Source organism: Anoplopoma fimbria, chromosome 17 (genome assembly GCF_027596085.1).
Source record: "Anoplopoma fimbria isolate UVic2021 breed Golden Eagle Sablefish chromosome 17, Afim_UVic_2022, whole genome shotgun sequence".
Classification (NCBI taxonomy): domain Eukaryota; kingdom Metazoa; phylum Chordata; class Actinopteri; order Perciformes; family Anoplopomatidae; genus Anoplopoma; species Anoplopoma fimbria.
Window position 1 is genome coordinate 23,221,026 of NC_072465.1, and position 18,250 is coordinate 23,239,275.

Here is an 18,250-nt window from a genome sequence, read left to right on the forward strand (position 1 = left end):
CGGCTCCTATATGTGGTCGGAAGACTTATTGCGAACACCGGAATCGCGCTCTCGACGGAGACTGCCGGGGAACATGCCGAAGTAAGTATCGATGTTTCTCCTATTTCATTCTTAATCTATGAGATCCAGGTTTCAACGAAATGAACTGTGTTTTGTATTAAAGCCACTAACGACAGTAACACAAAACCTTCTTTAAAAACTAAAGAAACAGACCAGTTTGTTTCCAGATGGACGCTGTGCGCTTTGTTTGGGCTCTGACTACTTGCTGGATGCAACCTCGACGTGCACAAGACAGTCACCCCCCCAATGTATTAAAACCACTACTCTGCTAAAATAAGAGACTATTATTCTCATGCTATAGCAAGTTTAAAAAGCACATGTTTTGCACAGTAACATGCAGGTACCTCCAGGTGTCTTCATGGGAGCAGCTGCAGAGGACAAGTCATCATTCAAATAAGTGCATAAAGAATGTATATATATATATTAGGAGTATGATGCTAAGAAAATCAAGTATTTCTTCTTTTATTTTTGTTAATATGACGGTAAACTAATCCTAGGTCATCTGGGTTCAGAATAAAAATGTATAAAATCATTTTAAATATTAGGATTTTCCTGCAAGACCTGTTTTGCAGAAAGCAAATGTTTGATATTTCAGTTTCCATTGTCTGGCACAACATCTACACAATATGCAAACTACAATTCCTGCAGGACTCAAACTCACAATGGGCCCCTACTCCTCTTTTTGTAAAGGCATCATTTGTAATATTAACAAGATGTTTACAGGCCAAACAATTGTTTACACGATTGTATTTCTATATTGCAGCTTGTTTAACCAGAAAAATAATAGTTTTTGTTATGTGTAGGTGTAAATTGTTGTCTCTTTTAGTTTTACAGTTCATTAACAATTTTGATTTAATGTCCCATCTCTGATTTAAGGTATACAGCTTTGGGACAAGTCATGTCTACAGCTCTGATTTCTTATTTTTTTTGTGTTTACCTCAAACTTTTTTTTTTCTCCAACAGGTTTTATTGTGACTACTGTGATACCTACCTTACACACGATTCGGTAAGTTCTGCTTGCGCTGTACCAAATAACATTGTTGAGAAGCGTGAGCTAATCTCTTTGTTGTATTTCACTCCTGATGAATAATTTCCCACAAATCTGTTCTCTTTCTGTTCCAGCCATCAGTGCGGAAGACCCACTGCAGTGGCCGAAAACACAAAGAAAATGTGAAAGATTACTACCAGAAATGGATGGAGGAGCAGGCTCAGAGCCTGATCGATAAAACAAGTAAGCAGAATATTGGCTCAATTATCTTGAGAACACGGCTGAGTGACTCTAGAAGTACTAAGAAACCCCACCTGCTGTTTAATTGTTTAGGACACTTTGCCACTAAACAGCTCAAGTGCTAAATATCATCCAACCTGCATGGCGGGGATGTTTCTTATAGAGTCAAAAACAAAGTGAGGTCTCGCGTGTGTATTTTTTTAAATGAGTCTGCTCTTTGAGGTACTGTGCTGTAAATTTAACTTAAATATGAAAGGGACCTCTAGTGGTATAAACACATTACCGATGAGGATTTATTTGACTGTGCAGTCAGTCTTTCACACTCATGATACAGCATGATATTTAATCTCCATATAAGTAGGTGATAGAGTAAAGCTGCGACGTATCCTACACAAGACATGCGTATGCACGTGTGTGGGATAGCCAAGCTCTTTGCTTATTTGTGCCCCCTCTGGGATTAAAGACTATTAATCCACATGAGAAGTGCCGGGACGTATTATTGTCCACTGTGGAGGAACATGTTCTCAGAGGCTAAATTATCCTTTGAAACACAAGAGGGTATGCTACACATCTTTTCAGTATTTTTTTTATTATTTTTTTTTCAAAGTAAACTGCTTTATTGGTAGTGATGGATTTTTATCGTTTTTTATTATTTAGCATGCTACCCCTTACACTTAATGTTGCAGTGGACAGCAGCATTGCAGCGCGACTTTTGGCCCAAGTAGTGAATTTTGTTCTGCAGAAATGTTAGAAAGACCCCACCTGGTGCACTTTGTCGTTGTTTTCATTCCATACATACATGTATGAGACGGGTTTAAATTGACTCTTTACAAACACAAAAAAAGCAAAGACAACATTGTGTGTTAATGTTTGGTCTTCTCTCCCAACAGCGGCCGCCTTTCAACAGGGGAAGATTCCTCCCACACCGTTCCCTGGTGGCCCTCCCCCTGGTGAGTCCATTTCAGCTCTGTACTAATTTGATTACCTAACCGTACCATTGACACTGGCTCTTGATTGTTAGATTCATAGTCAATGGGGAAAGGCTGTCTGCATTTTTCTCATCAGGGATTATTGAAATACATTCTATTAGAATTATCAATCAACAGAAGCCGTGAGGCTTTTGGTTCCTGAGTGATTATAGCTCATTTAAATTCATAACATTAGGACACCACTGGACATTAATAGAAACCTGAAGGATGGAGATGCACCAATTGGAATTTTCTTGGCGGATTCTTATTTTTTTTTTTAAAGTCTGACTTGCCGATTACGATCTTTCTTTCTTTAAATTACAACTAAAAGCATGAACAAACATTTCTGTAACTTGTAGGTTCTAATAAAACAGTTAGTTGTTCAAAATGTTTATAAGGTTGTTCCTCGAAAGATTGTTTTAGATTTGCAGAAGTTGTATAGTGTGACCTTTTATGTCTTATCAGTCACACTGAAGAACCTCCACACTGACTACATGAGGTGTGTGTGTCTGTGTCACTTCTGTCTGCGATGCTGTGTGCACAACAAAAAATATCAAGCAGTACATTTGTAAACGTGACCAGCGAATCAACGCTTTTACAAAGTAACAGCATTTCTAAGTTTAAAAAAAGGAGTCTTGCTTGCGGCGCTTTGATGTTTCAAAGATGGCCAAATCACTTGTTGCAGATGTTTTGGTAAAAAAAAAAACAGCAAAAATAAACTCAATTTGCAGTTTATTAGATACACCTAGCCAAAACTAATGCAGTCCAGTTCAACAGTCCTGCAATAAATCCTACCTTCATGGATTTTATCATGCTAAGTTTAGTTAAAACTGCTTTAGAGAGATGTTGATGGTTATTTAGGAGACTGCAGTTTGTGGTGCTGTTAAATTAGGTTGCATCATACTGTTTCTAATATTTTGTCCAACCCATTTATATCAATAAGGATAGGCTGAATGATGGAAACACCTCCTTGTGTACTGACATTCAGTTCAACAGTACTACAAACCTCCTCCAAACTGAATCCAACTCATTGATTGGTCACTAACATTTGCTGTTTGTAACTCAGGTGGTCCTCCTCGACCAGGCATGCTACCAACGCCCCCCATGGGAGGTCCACCTATGATGCCCATGATGGGGCCTCCTCCACACGGAATGATGCCTGGTGGACCCGGTAAGAAACATGTTTCTATGACTAAGCTTCAGATGTTCATAACTTTGTGTGACATTTAAAGTGCTCGAGGAAAGTTTGCAGCAGTTCAGTCAGACATTAGAGGGTTAACTGGGTTTTTATCTGTTATGTCGTTTTTTGATGCCCTGTACTGTTTTTTTTTCTGTTGTCACAACAAAGAAGATAACAGACTAATCCTGTCTGATATGATAACTGTATCAGTCTGCCTGTTTTTAAAAAATACAAGTAAACATCCCTCTTCCAGTTGCCCTGTTCCTAATTTATGATGTTTATCATAACATTTTTTATATGCAATTTGTTTTAAATTAACTGTGGGTCTGAAACAATTAATCAATTATCAAACTTTAGATAAATTGAGTTTATTAAAGATGATTTAGTAAGAAATTTGCTAAATATTCTAAGATTCCTGCTGCGCAAAATGAGAAGATTTGCAGTTTTCCTATTTTATATCTTTGTACATTAGACTTTTATTAACCTGTGATGATTTTTTTTTTAACTGTTTTCTAAAATTTCATAGATAAAAGTATGAATATAAATATCGTAAAAATAATTAACATATTGTTAAATAATGAAAGTAAGCCATGCTTTACACATTAATGTACTGCAGACTTAAGCCAATTAAATCTGAGTTTGCACAGAACGACTTAAAGATTTAAAGAAGATGCTCTTAACCAGCTTATTCTAAATGAGTCGAGAGGTTTTAGATGCACTGACATGACTCCTTTTATGTAAAGCTGTTGTTATGAATTAATACCTAATGCTGTGCATCTCTTCGCTGTCACTCTTAGGAGGCATGAGGCCGCCGATGGGAGGACCGATGCAGATGATGCCAGGACCGCCACACATGATGCGTCACCCCCGACCGATGATGATGCCAGTCAGGCCGGGCATGATGCGACCAGACAGATAAGACCGGCTGGATTTTCTCCGCTCTTCATTGCCACGAACAGACACTGTCTAGTGAGGACACTTGGGTTAACACTTGGATTTTTCAATGCGCCTTTTTAAATTTTTCCAAACGTCCTATTTCTTCAACCTCAAACCTGAAGTCCCTGATGTGATTATGTCAACTTGTATAATTACTTTATGTTCTTTTGCCGGTATTTATGACTAAATGCCTCCCATTAGAATTTATTTCATGTCCCCGTTTTAAAGACTTTTTTTTTTTTTTTTTTTTTTTTAAACGTCTCTTGTGTTAGTATCAAGTTTGAAATATCTCGTCCCACTTTGGCAAAAACTGTTCAGCACACACATTCAAAGAGCGTGTTTGATATGACAATATTTGTGCGTATATTTTTACTTTTTGTTTTAGGGTTTTTACATATTTTTGTTATATTTCATTGCAATGCTTTGAGAAATAAAAAGTGATTTCAAAGCCATTTGTTTTGTATTTTGTAGTCCATATCAACAAAGCACATTTTAAATGTTTTAAGAGTCTTTTTCAATTATAACAGCTGATAAGACGCGTAGGAGGCTGCATTTGCTCTAAATTGTATGAAATAGGAATGGGACAGCACATTGCAACATATCTTGTTACCGTGACTACGTCAAAACATACAAAACGATGTATACAGTGGTGGGATTTAGACAAGAGTGAATGAGAGGTATCCAAATAATTGTCAAATGGTACTCTACTAATCTTTGTCAGAACTGCATTAGGAAAAACTTAAAAGAAATGGTTGAAGAATAAACCAGGTGTTTGTTACAGCCTATAATTGAATTCCTATGTCAGGCGTTATACCATCTTAAATCTTTGTTAATGTAGTGGGTTTTTTTGTTGTCAATTTAGCCTTAAGCTGCACCCAAAATACACTGAACACCCATCTGCCAGTCCTTTGTTTACCTTTTTTCATTTTTTTAAGCCTTGTGTTTTACATCACAAAACTAAGAATTGTGGGTAATTCCCTCAGGCACAGTCTGCAGAAATGTAGACGTACGAATATTGTGCATAAGGGGCTCAAAACAGCATGCGAGGGAGGACTTGTGCTACTTGGTGATTTGACAGTGGGACAGACATAAGTCCTTGAGGACTTTGCAGGAATGCGCCTCAAAGACTGAGTGGATGTTGTTGTTTTTTTTTGGGTGAGCGTAGTGAAGCATTTTGCAGAAATAGTCATATTTCCCTCAAGAGTTAGCAGAAAGCAAAACAGACCCAAACAGAGAGAGAATAGGACTCTTATTCATCGGATGGACAGATCCACGACTAAATGAATACTAACGTTGCTTTGTGTCTCCTGGATGCCTAAGACAGTTGTTTGTTTACAGGTTTGGCACATCAGCTTTGTTAGGTAATAAATTAAAGTCTGATAAGATAAAGCACATCAGTGTATCTGCTGACACATTGATTTGTGAAGGCTGTTCAAATTAATCAACTTTTAGTAGGCAATGAAATGCAGTGACAACAATGACATGGTGTGGAACGTGTGTTCACATTCAAAGTGTTTTCACAATAGGGATGCAGTTAATTTGCAATGTTTTTGTTTTTTTTGATTAGCAATTCATCTGATGTTTATTTTATCAAAAAGATGCCCTTTATAATTTCCGACATCTTAGCGGGAGGCCTTTAAATGTCCAAAACCCCAAATATGTTCAGTTATCTATCACTTATGAAAAGGAAAAGCATCAAATTCTCACATTTGAGAGACTAGAACAGCAAATTTCAGCATTTTTTGTCTTAAAATCACTTAAACAAGTATTTGATTATCAAAATAGTTTGAAACTTTTTTCCTCGAATTTGCAAAATCATCACTCAAAAGAAAGAAATGTTTACTTATGCTCTAAAAAAAGAAGCCAATAAGCAAAATGTCAAATAAACTTAAACATTCTTAAAAAACATTAGGCATATTATTTGTACCTGGCATTTGATAGAAAAAAAAAAAGTGGACAGCAAAGAGGTCCTTGATTTGAACCCAAAACAGCCACCTGAGGTTTCTCCTGAGTGAACTTGACTTGTGTCAAAGTGTTTAAGTGTGTTAACACCGTGACCCTCTGGTGACCTGTTCAGGGTGAACTCTGCATCCTGCCCGCTGCATTCTGGGATACTCAAACTCCCTCTCCAGACCCCGAATATTACAAGCAGATAGAGAAAACGCAGACGGATGTTTTTCTAAAATCTCATTTCACGAGAGACAAATGAGAACGTTGACCCGACCCTCATTAGTTTATCCAGTCGAGCATGTTTTGAAGAATTGCAGCTCTTGCGTAATAAATCTGTGGCTGCAAGTGAATCATTATCTCAGCTGACATTTGTGTCTACCATGCCTTGCAAGAGTTCAGCTCTCTCCTCTAGCTGGATTGGAACCTCTGTGTCCATAATCACCAACGTCTTGTCTATAACGTGTCTAAAATGTCTCAACAGATGGAGCTAGAGAGTCGTCATGTTTTTTGAAATTAGAGCCAAGACACTGGAATGATGTGCGATGACTGATTATGTGCTTCCATGGACTGTCAAATTTCTTTGCATCTTACACTCCCAGAGGACAGTTTTGTGGCTTTATGGTTTAGGAAATTTCTAGGCCACATACAAAAAAGATATTGGGACTGGGGGGTGGGGTGGCAATAGCCATATGCTTCACGCCGTGTTTGTCAATTTTCTATACTTGCAGACCAGACGAAGAGCTCTGCAAAGACGATCTGCTGCTGTGCGTCAGATACATTTTGGTAGCTGTCAGTCATGCGTGTTGTAAATTGTGATCTTCAAAGAGACTTTGGTGGATTACATGCAATCTGATGGCCACTCTGAGGATTGGATTCCATTAAAAGTACCATAAACATCCACTCCCCGCATCAGCGAGACAGGAATAAAACCATGCTAATGCACATTTTATGCATATATCGAGCATACGCGGATGCCCGTGTGTCATCCAAGGTCTGAGGAGTCTTTATGAATATTCAATCTAGCCGTGAAGTGGAGCGTTGCCCTGAAGGGAAATGAAGTGGAGTGGAGAAAAGTGTTTATGATTAGAGCTCAGGAGTCGAGGAAATAAGCCTTGATCCTGCGAAATCTGTATTATAATACATTTAACAGGAGGCTGACTGCCTGTGAGCAGACACTGTAGGGCTTGATCTGACATTTCGAATGTTAGATGAGAAAAACATTTTTTTTTTTATTCTCTTATATTATTAACAATTGCAGGAGAAGTGACCTTTGGGAGCAAACAGCATCCCTTCATGTTGCTCTTGATGTGTGCTGCACATTTTTCATTTGAATTAATTAGGATTGCAAGCTGTTGGGACGTACAAATATAACATAACTTACAGTCTTTAACAGGGATTCATTGTAAAGTCAAAAAGTTTGGTTGTGATTTATCTTTTCATCAATCTTTTATCATTAAATCAGTGTAATTGGAAAGGTTTTGTAAGTTTCAGCTCCAATTACGTTTTCATTACGGAAACTAAAATTGGTTCACTTACCTCATCCAATTAAATTCTTCATGAGCTTTGCTTTCTTATAAAGAAATACTTCCCGGCATGTACAGTAATGGTGTAGTAGTACTTGCTTGCTGTTATCATTCCTCTTCAGATCCAATCGTGAAATGTTTCTATCTAAGGGATGGAAGTCTGTAGAAAAATATATTCCAAAGTTTATCTGAGGTCGATTTGAAGCTTGTGCAGCTGTTTTTATTCATTACAAAATTCCCTCTTTGTTTAACTTTTTCCTCCCGACTGATTTTATTAATTCAGACTGCTGAAGCTTCAGCTAAACTTTGAAAATCTTAAAAAAAGAAGTGTATCTATACTTTAATAGCTCAGCAGCCACCTATTTGCAAGAGAGCATAACATCTTATAATTCACGTGGCTTTCGCGTTTTTTCAGTCAGTTTTTAACCAGGATGGTTAAGTAAACTTCTTAAAGCTACCAACTCATCGAAAATGATGATTTAGTTTTAAAATTCATAGTTTAAGTTTTGTTCGTGTACAGAAAAATGAAAATTCAAAGTTGGATGATGCCAGAATTTCAGAAAACTCACTCTCTTTATTATTATTATTTTTTTTACAGTGTAGTTCACACTCACCTCTTTGATATTCCTGTCATACAAGTGACCGCATTAATGTGCTGAATATCAACTGTCAGGGCTCACAGGAGAGGCACTCAGAAAGCGATTCTCCTCAGAACCCCAGACCCTTCAGCAAGGCCGTGAAGGAGCGGAGGGCTCGAGGAGGACAGCTGATTGATTAACTGTTTATGTTAAACAGGTTGGACTGCGACCGCTGGCCGGCTGCAATACACCCAAATTAACATTCTCTGAAGCATCATTTGGGTTTTGTGTATTCAGGATGATGCATCTTCTTCTTGCTCCCAGCATGCAGCTGGCATTCATACCGCTCAACAGCCTCGGTTGAATTGGAAAAAAAATGATAATCCCCCCGACTGTTGATTCCCCCCCCAAAGCCAATTGGCTCAAAACTGCATAAAGACCAGGATGATGCTGAGGAGTACGGCATGATTGCGCAGGGCTGCTGGGTGGGCTATTGATGAAAAAAAAAGAAGTACTCAGAGAGAAAGAAAGACGGCTGCAAAGTGGGGAGACTTCACCGGAATCTTTCAATACCCCCAACCTCTCCTTTTCCTCCTCCCTTTTGTCTCTCCTATTCTACCTCCTCCTGCATCTCGTCTCCTTCCCTCCGCTGCCCTGCTACCAACAATACACTGTAATTTAATCCATTTAGTCATGGCTCCAGATCAATATCCATTTTCCTCAGCCTTAGGGAGAGCCTCTTGAATCGGTTTGTTTCAAACAGTGGCTGTGTCGGCCAGCAGGGGCTCCCATGGGCCCACGAGCCGATGCAGAAGTAGAGTCTCTCAAAAAACATCTCTCACTAACCTGCTGTACAAAACACACCTCTATGCGTTGAAGCCTTATATGTTGTTTTTAATGTACTTTGCATCACTTAAAAATTCCCAAAAGACTGAATCACAGATGAATTATTCTCTTCCACTGAGATGTTGAAATGCAATGCCCGGCTGCAGAGCGAATGAATGACATCAAAATAGATTAAATTAAGGCTAATTTGATTAGTGGCCTTGTAAGTGACCAGGAAGAAAGATGGCATTATTATATCTCACAGGATTTGATTTACAGTCGACACAATGTAACATAAAAAGACGGCAGATGAAGCTTTACTATGCTGCAATGAAAAAGGTTCAATCACCACAAACAAACACAACGGCCTACTAAAGAGTCCTTGAGCGAGATAACAACACGCCATCAGCTAAAACTCTAAATGTGACTGTAATAATTAGTCACTCGCAGCCACTGGGTGAACATTTTGAGCGCACGTAACATTGTTAGTCGCCCTACTTCAGTGTGAACTGTCTTCAGCCCGCCACCGGCCAGCTGTACGCTCTGTGAACGCTGACAGTGATTCTCCTTCACCTGCTCCACTGCGCTGTGCGTCGCCATGTTTTATAAATAACCGTGTTAAATATTCATTCGTCAGCATTTGGGTATTTTGTACTTCACAGCTGAGTTTCCTAAAGTCGAAAGGACAGGCAAACAATTTGAACAAGTATTTACTGACACGATTATAAATACTGGTGTGATATAAGACATTTAAAAAGAGATGTGTCAGAATGACCTATTTTGAGTTGAATGGATTTTACTGAACATAAATTCTCTCAAAACTAAGAACCCCACCTGTGTTTTTCAAGTTTATGTAAAATATTATATGCAGGCCGAAAGGAAACATGTATTCATCAGTCAATATTTATGTTTTTTATTTAGTATTAACATTGTTTATACGTGTAATCAAACTGAAGACAACATTCTGCGTGACGTCTTGCAGTATTCAAATGATCTGCCTGAGGTTTTAGTCCAGAGAAATGTCATCATTTTTTTTCCAAAGACATTTTAAGCATGTCATGCCTTTTATTAGAGAGTTGACAATTGACACACAGAGTTATGTCATTACCTCAAAAAAGATCAGTAGTATTTTGGGGCTTTCGTTCATGTCACATGACCTTCATCAACATGTTTCTGTGGTTAAAAAATGCACTATGATGCTCAACTTTTAAGTGCTCAGATGTACAATTTCATCATGACAGTGCAAAAAACAACTTCTGGTGAAGATCATGTGATAACTTAAGAACAGCTACTGAATGGAGCTGGAGGTGAGTTTGTTTTTTCGCCATTAAAAATGATTTGTTTTACAGAATTATTTGATATTGTTGGTATTTTGCTGTTTGTCTCTAATTCATTTTGACTCATTTTGAAGCAACTTATCGTTTTTTCTGTTAAAAAGAAGAGCTGTCTGTGTTCACAATTGTGCCAACTGACAGTTAAAGGTCATTTTAATAGCGGGTGAAGTGGAGTGTTTTTGTTTTTCCCCAATTCTGAAAGGCTAAATTTGGAATAACTTGCCTTGATAAATATTTCATGTAGCCTCACCTCCAACGAAAGGACTTGAATTTTTTATCAGGGTCCTCATCAACTCAAACATATGGTTCTTATCCATACATGCATATTAAAGCAGTGGAAAATGTCTGCCTTTAATGACTGTCCCCGTCCCATATTTGATGTGACACCTCAAAGATTTTGTATTTTTTTGCCGTCCTTATCATTTTGTTGAAAGATAATCTTATTTTCTTTCCTTTTTTTGGATAAAGCTTATTCTGCCTGTGTTCATGTAGCCTGATGTTTCACTTGCCTTCACCTGATTTGTTGCACTTCTTGACCCAGTTTTGTTTGATTTCTATTTTAAGATGCACACACACTTATCCTTTTAAGCTGCAAATGTGTCTGAAGGTTAACATTCATTTCCGCATCACTCTCAGAACCAGGCTTTTTATTAAATATGGTTTGATATACTTCAATTTGAGCCCAAAAAGCCAAAAGACCACAACTATATTTGTTCAAAAAGTGAGTGAAGACTAGAAACTGACCTTGTGACATCTGTTTTACTAAATATATTATTCCATGGAAATGTATAGATTCTTTGAAAACAGCATGTTAAATTCACAGTAAATACAAAACAGCTAAAACAAGGCAAAAGGCAGGAACTGCACTTTAGCTATATATTTAGTTAAAGCTAATCTTAGGACTAGCCTTAGCTAAAGTTTCATATTTTTGATGAACAAATGTCATACATTTTGATAAACTGACATGTTGATAATGAATTGTTTTATTCGACATAACTAAGTAAAGCAGTAGCTAAATCCAGTCGTGATTATGTAAGGGGAAAAAAGCTGCTAAATTAGCTTTCTGCTAAAGCTTACGTAACTAGCTTAGCCGCTCAGTAACATCTCAGTGTTCGTATCTGATGAAATGCATGTGATTTGTGAGCTTTAGCTACCTCCATATCACATATTTGGGTGCATTTAATTATATATGATAGATATTGATTTTATTATAGCTACACATTGATAATATATATGGACACACACCTGGACACAAGAGGTACTGTTACTACGCAAAATAACATTTATTTCCGAAAAGAATAGTTAAACAATAGCTTAATGGACATTTTGTTGCTGGATACTGCATTTTGTGAAGATTACGCATTTTTTTGGGGGGGGGGGGAATAAGAATCAGCTAAAAACGGTGTCAAATAAAAGCATGAAACTTTCTATGGATTCTGAATTTTTTTCTTAAAATGTATTGTTCCAGGGATATATATTTTTACAGACAGTACACAGAAACAAACATATATACACACATATCAAAATACAAATAGCAATAGATGAAGGCTACACATGGGAACAGATAAAGACAGTGGGCCTACGCAAAATCGGAATGTATGTCAAATCAATTATCCAGCTTGCGGCAGAGTCAGCGAGGCAGATTGTTCAGGGCCAAGTTATTTTAAAAAAAAGTTGCAATTGGCTGCTATTGCAGAAGGAACAAAACTCCTGCTGAAGCGAGTTCTTCTCCATCTAAGTGTTCTATATCTCCAACAAGATGGAAGTAATGTGAAGTGTTGGTTCACACTATAGTTAGCCTACAACTCTCTGCTAAAAATGCTGAAAATGACACCATGTAGCTCAGCTCCAGAAGAAGGAGTCGTCTAATGGATTTGTGAGTTTCAACTGTTATGCATGTGTGCTGTGCCGGCATAAAGGAAACGTGGCTGCAGCCTTTCACTCCTCATCCTCCTCCTCCTCACAATCTCTCTGTCTGTCTTCTCATTAGGAGAAGCATGAACCCAGCATGAAAACCCTTCAGTTCAGCACTTGTACGCCACCGACATGATGAATCCAGAATGAAGGCGCAGTTTTATCCGTAATGATCGTGAAAGATTACCAGCAAGCAGAGAGGAGAGAAGTTTCACAAAATCACTTATTTTCCAGCCTCAGAAGCGTTCACGAAAGTTCTCTTCGCAATCAAGTGTTGATCTCAGTTTATCTCAGAAGTTTTCTGTTGTTCCCTCCTGCCAGTCAATATGCGCCCAAGGTGGCATTGAAAAACCCATCATCAGTTACCATCTCATTCATGCATGTAATGGTTTTGATTGAACGACTCAGCTCTTGTTAGAAATTAGAAAAATTTGTCTTTATCAGAGTTTGCAAAATACATTTTTCCACTGGGTTGTTCTCTGCTTACATCTTTCTTTTGCCCAGATATTTGAGTTAGGAACATTTCTTTTCACTTGAGAATTCACTGACTTTTTTTTTTTTACTGCCGAATGAGCGGTCATGTTGTCAGGTCTTGCTTCTGTGAGGAGTTGCTCGTTTTCACATTTATAGTTATGACTGACTGAGATTTATGAGATTAATAAATAAAAGTTCTTGTGCACAAAGCAATAAGAACATTCTCTAGAAATAAGAACAAGCAGGTAAGTAAAAAAAACCAAACTCTTGTGATGTTACGCTTTAAAATTGAGTCGCTGATGACAGAAAGCTAGGACTGAATACTAGAGTGCCATCTTGCCTTTTACTCCAGCAACAAGTCAAATTGCTTCTAAAAAATGTGCTCAATATAGAGTCATGGGCAGCGTCTATTTTTAAGGAAAGAAAAGATTTTTACTCTCTAAATTCTTTGATGTTCCAAAGTTAAAAAGGCTAAAAGCCTTTGGCTAAGAGCTGCGTATCTAAAGATGAAGGCAGAATTGACCCAAGCAACACATTTTTCACATAAAAGAACATCGTTTTTGTAGATATTTGCGACAGTAGGCATGGTTTGTTTAACAAGGAGTGAAACCTGATAATAAAAAGCCGTGAATGTAGTATTTTGCTTCTCAACTATGAACAGTTATTAAAGTCTTTATCCTCAATGTGTGCTCTTAATCCATCTCAAAGGGCTGCTTGAGCCGTCCAATAATGGAAGTGGCCTGTCTTACAGTATCACTCTGCTGGATTTACCAAGCATGTCTGATTGATTCATGACTGCCAATATCATTTCTATCATTATGCCATACATCTCCAGCACTCTCTGGATATGGAGCTTGTCAAGGGCAGCGATCATGGGGGTGTAACGCTGAAAGTGACCTGGCTGTGAACTGTCAGCGTTATCTGTGGATTAATTAAGGGTGCTCGCTCTAGCTGCTCTGCTCTGTCGCTCACCTTTTCCCTTAGTCCTTTTCTTCCCTCTGAATTTAAATGCCTCCCTCCTTTATTTTCTCCCCATGTACCTTTGATAAAAGACGGTGGATAATTAGTAATTAGATTCAATTTGAAAACATTTCAACCATCATACTGCAATAAAAACAGTGCTACTAACTACTAACAACTGTGTCGGTGGCCATGTCATCATCACCCCCCTGAAGGGAAATTCATAAACACAGAGCTGTGCCCATTGTTTTCACTGAGAGCAGCACACAGAGCCGTAACCTAACACAGGAAGTCCCGCGTGCCTCTGGCTTCAACACAAACAATTACCCCACCGTACATACAAACACATGCATACACATACATGTGCTCACTTGCATACATGAATACACTGCAGGTGAGCACACACTTGCATGATACACACACACACACACACACACACACACACACACACACACACACACACACACACACACACACACACACACACACACACACACACACACCTCTTTCATGCCATCGTTTCTCGGCCGTAGGTACATGTGAATAAACTACAGCTGGATTCCACGGTGCCGATCTTTGATTCGGATCTTTCCAGCATGCTGAATTTATCTGTTAAATTGATCTTTATCCTTTACGTGGCCGGCAGTAGTTGTTGTGACACGTAACGCCACGCAGCGTGATTGAAAAAGGGAGAGAAATGTCTTATCATACCAGACCAAAAAAATAAAAAGGTTTTCTTTTGAAAAGGATGCAGAATAAATGCTGTAACAACATCACTGATAACCAGTTTTTGAAGGTGAGAATTCATGGCAACAATGTTGAAATGTCCCGCTCAGGATTGATTGCTCTCTATTTTTTTGCATTTTCACAACAATGCATTTTGTTCAAAGTCATCTGCAGGTTATCAACACTTATTCAAACCTTGACACTAATGGTGATGTACAGTGGGTATGTTTACCATGTTCATCCTAGCTTGGCATGTTAGAATGCTAGCATTTGCATGAAACTTAAAGTACAGTTAAGAATGATTTTGCAAATATTCATACATAATACAAAGTACTGATTTAAATTTTGACCTGATGACGGCACTGGATGAAAAGACAGGATCAACAAAGTTCTCTGTACAAAATTTCATGGCAATCCCTTCTTCTTCGTCAAGAATATTTCACTCTAAACCACAAATATGAACCTCATAGTGGTGCTAGCATGTGCCAATCCATCTGGAAGAAGTCCAGATAATTCACAGAATAAATGAAAGCTTTGACCGAAGTCATTGGGACACATCATCTGGAATCTATGAATGTTTGTTCCAAATTTGATACCAATACATCCAATAAATGTTTGGAAATCACAACCGACCAACCAACAGTTCCATCCATAGAGCCGAAAACCACAAGAGTGGCCAAAACGCCAGCAAACCACTCTACACCAGTAGGGTGATGAACTTCATGTACATTTTCCCATTACCTACAGATTTTGCAGATGATATTGATAAGAGGGAATTTGAGGGAATTCACAGACTAACCCCGGCGAGATTACCAACAAAACCCAGTAAAACGGTGAGAAAAGGTAGTATCTCTACCCTCCAGTCTCTCTGTCTGTCTCCCAGTGTCTGATGGATATTCACTCAGCCATGCACACTTGCCCTCACATTTCCCCGCTGAGAGAGAGGTCATCTCTGTTTGTGTCTGTTTGGAAAGCTTTCCCAGGAGCCGCATCCTTAGACACTCTGAGCAAAACAGCAGGTAGTTTTTGGCATCGCCGCTGTTGAAGTGATTTATTTCAAACCTCAACTTTGAAGTTACTTTAACAATGAAGTGTGAAGAGAGAAAAGGGAAACACCTGTGCTTGATATCTCCAAAATAATGCAACTAACATCAACTAACTATCACTTTTACTGCCTGAATATTGACCTACCCCAAAATGCAAATTCTCTATATGGTGTGAGCCTGTGAATTACCTCTTTATTAATACGATTTTGCGCATATTTTAACTTGAACATTATTATTTCTTTGAGTTCTCTGCTTGTTCAGTGACGAACAGTTTGAATTCCCACATTTCCGGGCTCTAAAAATGAAATTTTGGATGAACGGCATCCCCGCTGCCTCGGGGGACAGATGACCTTAAAGCTTAGAGCATTTTTGTACGTGACTCTCGGGTTAACGTCCGCTCAAACTCTGCAAGGAGAAAAAAACCCAAGCTAAACAAAGCATTATGGGATTTCAGAGAGTGTGACTGTCATTTAGGTCTGAAGATATCCAGGGCATACAGGGAATTACACAACATGTTCATGATGTTCATGAGAGACTGATATGCAGTTTTGTCGCCACTTTCAGATTTGTTTTGAAGCCTATCTGAAGGTAATAGTTTCCAAGGTTGATTAACTTTATTAGATCTTTACCCAGTGGCCTCATTCTCTTTCTCAGTAATGTCGGCTGATCAGGTGGGAACTGCAGGGCACCAAATTGCAGAGCAGGATAATGATTTGTAAGCTGGGGTGGTGAGGAAAAGCGGTTTTAGAACTAGCGCAGTGTTATTAAAAAATATAAATTGTGGACCTGCGTACACGTTCACAGCTGGTGGAAAGAAAGTCACAAACATGACTCCTAAAAAGGCATCCGTGTGTCAGAGGGCAAAAACAATTTAAGGGCACACACAAACTGTGCACATGAAAACATTGCACTCCTGTGTGTGTGTGTGTGTGTGTGTGTGTGTGTGTGTGTGTGTGTGTGTGTGTGTGTGTGTGTGTGTGTGTGTGTGTGTGTGTGTGTGTGTGTGTGTGTGTGTGTGTGTGTGTGTGTGTTTGTTTACTGTACGCTCTGTCTCCCTATGACTTGCACAGTGTGCATGTCTTTGTTGGAGAAGAGTGTTCATGAGTCACCACAGTCTTCAGCCCGAAGGCTCAGCAGCCAGCCAGCAGAAGGAGGAGGATGCATGTTTTATTTTAGTCGCTCTAATATGCCGTGAAGACATCATTATCCTGAGACATGATGTATTCCAGAGCCTCTATTGTTTTAAAAATGGCACAGAAGACGTGGGTAACTTAAACTGTTTCATCCTCATCACAGTCATGGAGATCATTAAATGTGCAATTCAACTTGCTTCATTAGACGTGGCTTTTTGTTATTGTCAGCCGAGCGGCGTGTGGCTGTGTGAGCCCTCCTTGGTCGGGTGAAGGATGTGATATTTTCTGTCATGCACATACCAGTGCTGCCCATAGGGAAGAGGTGAGCATGCAAAGAACTTGGCTGATTGAGGGCACAGAGGCGCGCCGTGCACAGAGGCGCGCCGTGCACAGAGGCGCGCCGTGCACGGCGACGGCTGCCTGTGAATACTAAGGACGCCTCACAAGAGTCTCTTTTGTCAGCATCAGCTCCCTGTGAGCAGAGTCATGAATAGCACAGAGTGTGTGAGATCATTTCAACATTCCTCCCAAAGCAGCATTTCATATCTTGATTTTTTTTTTTACCACCTCTGCCGAAACCCAAGAGTAAATACAAGTCAACAATAAAAAATACTTTAATGGCATTTACTGTTTGGTAGATGATATCAGTGTGATATTTTCCTTCAAATATATCACAGAGAAGTAGAGAAAAATCTATGTAATCTAATGATTTTGGCATCAAGATCTGTTTCGCCGTGTCACCACTTTGGCCTTGACGGGATTTGTGACTGTGAAATATTATGTGCATGAAAGCGTATTTGAGCTGAAGCTCCTGGTCAGGCAGAATTTACCGACGAAAAGATAGGAGAAGCGTCAAACTAAATCTTCTGCTACACTTCAGGTGGTTGACACTTAACGGAGTTAGGCCAAGAAGGGTAGTAGATGGATGGATGGATAGATAACTAAGTACATTTACTCAAGTACTGTACTTACATTTTCAGGTACTTGTACCTTTCTTGATTATTTCAACTCTCTACTTCTACAAAATACTCTCAACTGATAATGGATAATATGTTATTATATAGTCATTTCAATTATTGAAATTAGCCCCACATGTGCCCGCTGCATCATGTGTGGCAGTTTATATCCATGCTGGTTCCAAAGAAGTCATGTCTGACCTGCAATAACAAAACTAAGCTCAACTCCGTAACCTCAGCTTCCTGCAGACACACACTCCTACACACAAACACTCCTACACACACACACAGACAGAAGAAGAAGAGGAATCCCGACTCTCCCTCCTTTAAAATGGAGCAGCCACCCAGTGCGTTAGTAACCTGATTACCCCAGCTGTCAGTCTGAATAAGGCCAGGCTTTTGGATCCTCCCGTCCTCAGATCCTCAGAACGGGACATAGCCGGTCCTCCTGGAGAGTCT

The 18,250-nt window shown here is 39.0% G+C and overlaps 1 protein-coding gene across 1 annotated transcript; it reads left to right on the forward strand.

Annotated features, from left to right (window-relative positions):
- On the forward strand, positions 1 to 4,824 carry snrpc (small nuclear ribonucleoprotein polypeptide C). The gene is made up of 6 exons (XM_054617554.1): positions 1 to 81; positions 1,024 to 1,066; positions 1,183 to 1,291; positions 2,179 to 2,238; positions 3,323 to 3,427; positions 4,234 to 4,824. Exons 1-6 carry the CDS (start codon positions 11 to 13, stop codon positions 4,353 to 4,355), a joined length of 510 nt encoding a protein of 169 aa, XP_054473529.1. The 5' UTR covers positions 1 to 10; the 3' UTR covers positions 4,356 to 4,824.
- The last annotated feature ends 13,426 nt before the right edge of the window (positions 4,825 to 18,250 follow it).

What these genes read in the sequence shown, in the direction of transcription:
- snrpc (XM_054617554.1), top strand. Translation starts at nt 11, where the DNA reads ATGTGGTCGGAAGACTTATTGCGAACACCGGAATCGCGCTCTCGACGG. An exon ending in CCTACCTTACACACGATTCG is followed by an intron (nt 1,067 to 1,182) that starts GTAAGTTCTGCT and finishes TTTCTGTTCCAG; the next exon opens with CCATCAGTGCGGAAGACCCA. An exon ending in GAGCCTGATCGATAAAACAA is followed by an intron (nt 1,292 to 2,178) that starts GTAAGCAGAATA and finishes CTCTCCCAACAG; the next exon opens with CGGCCGCCTTTCAACAGGGG.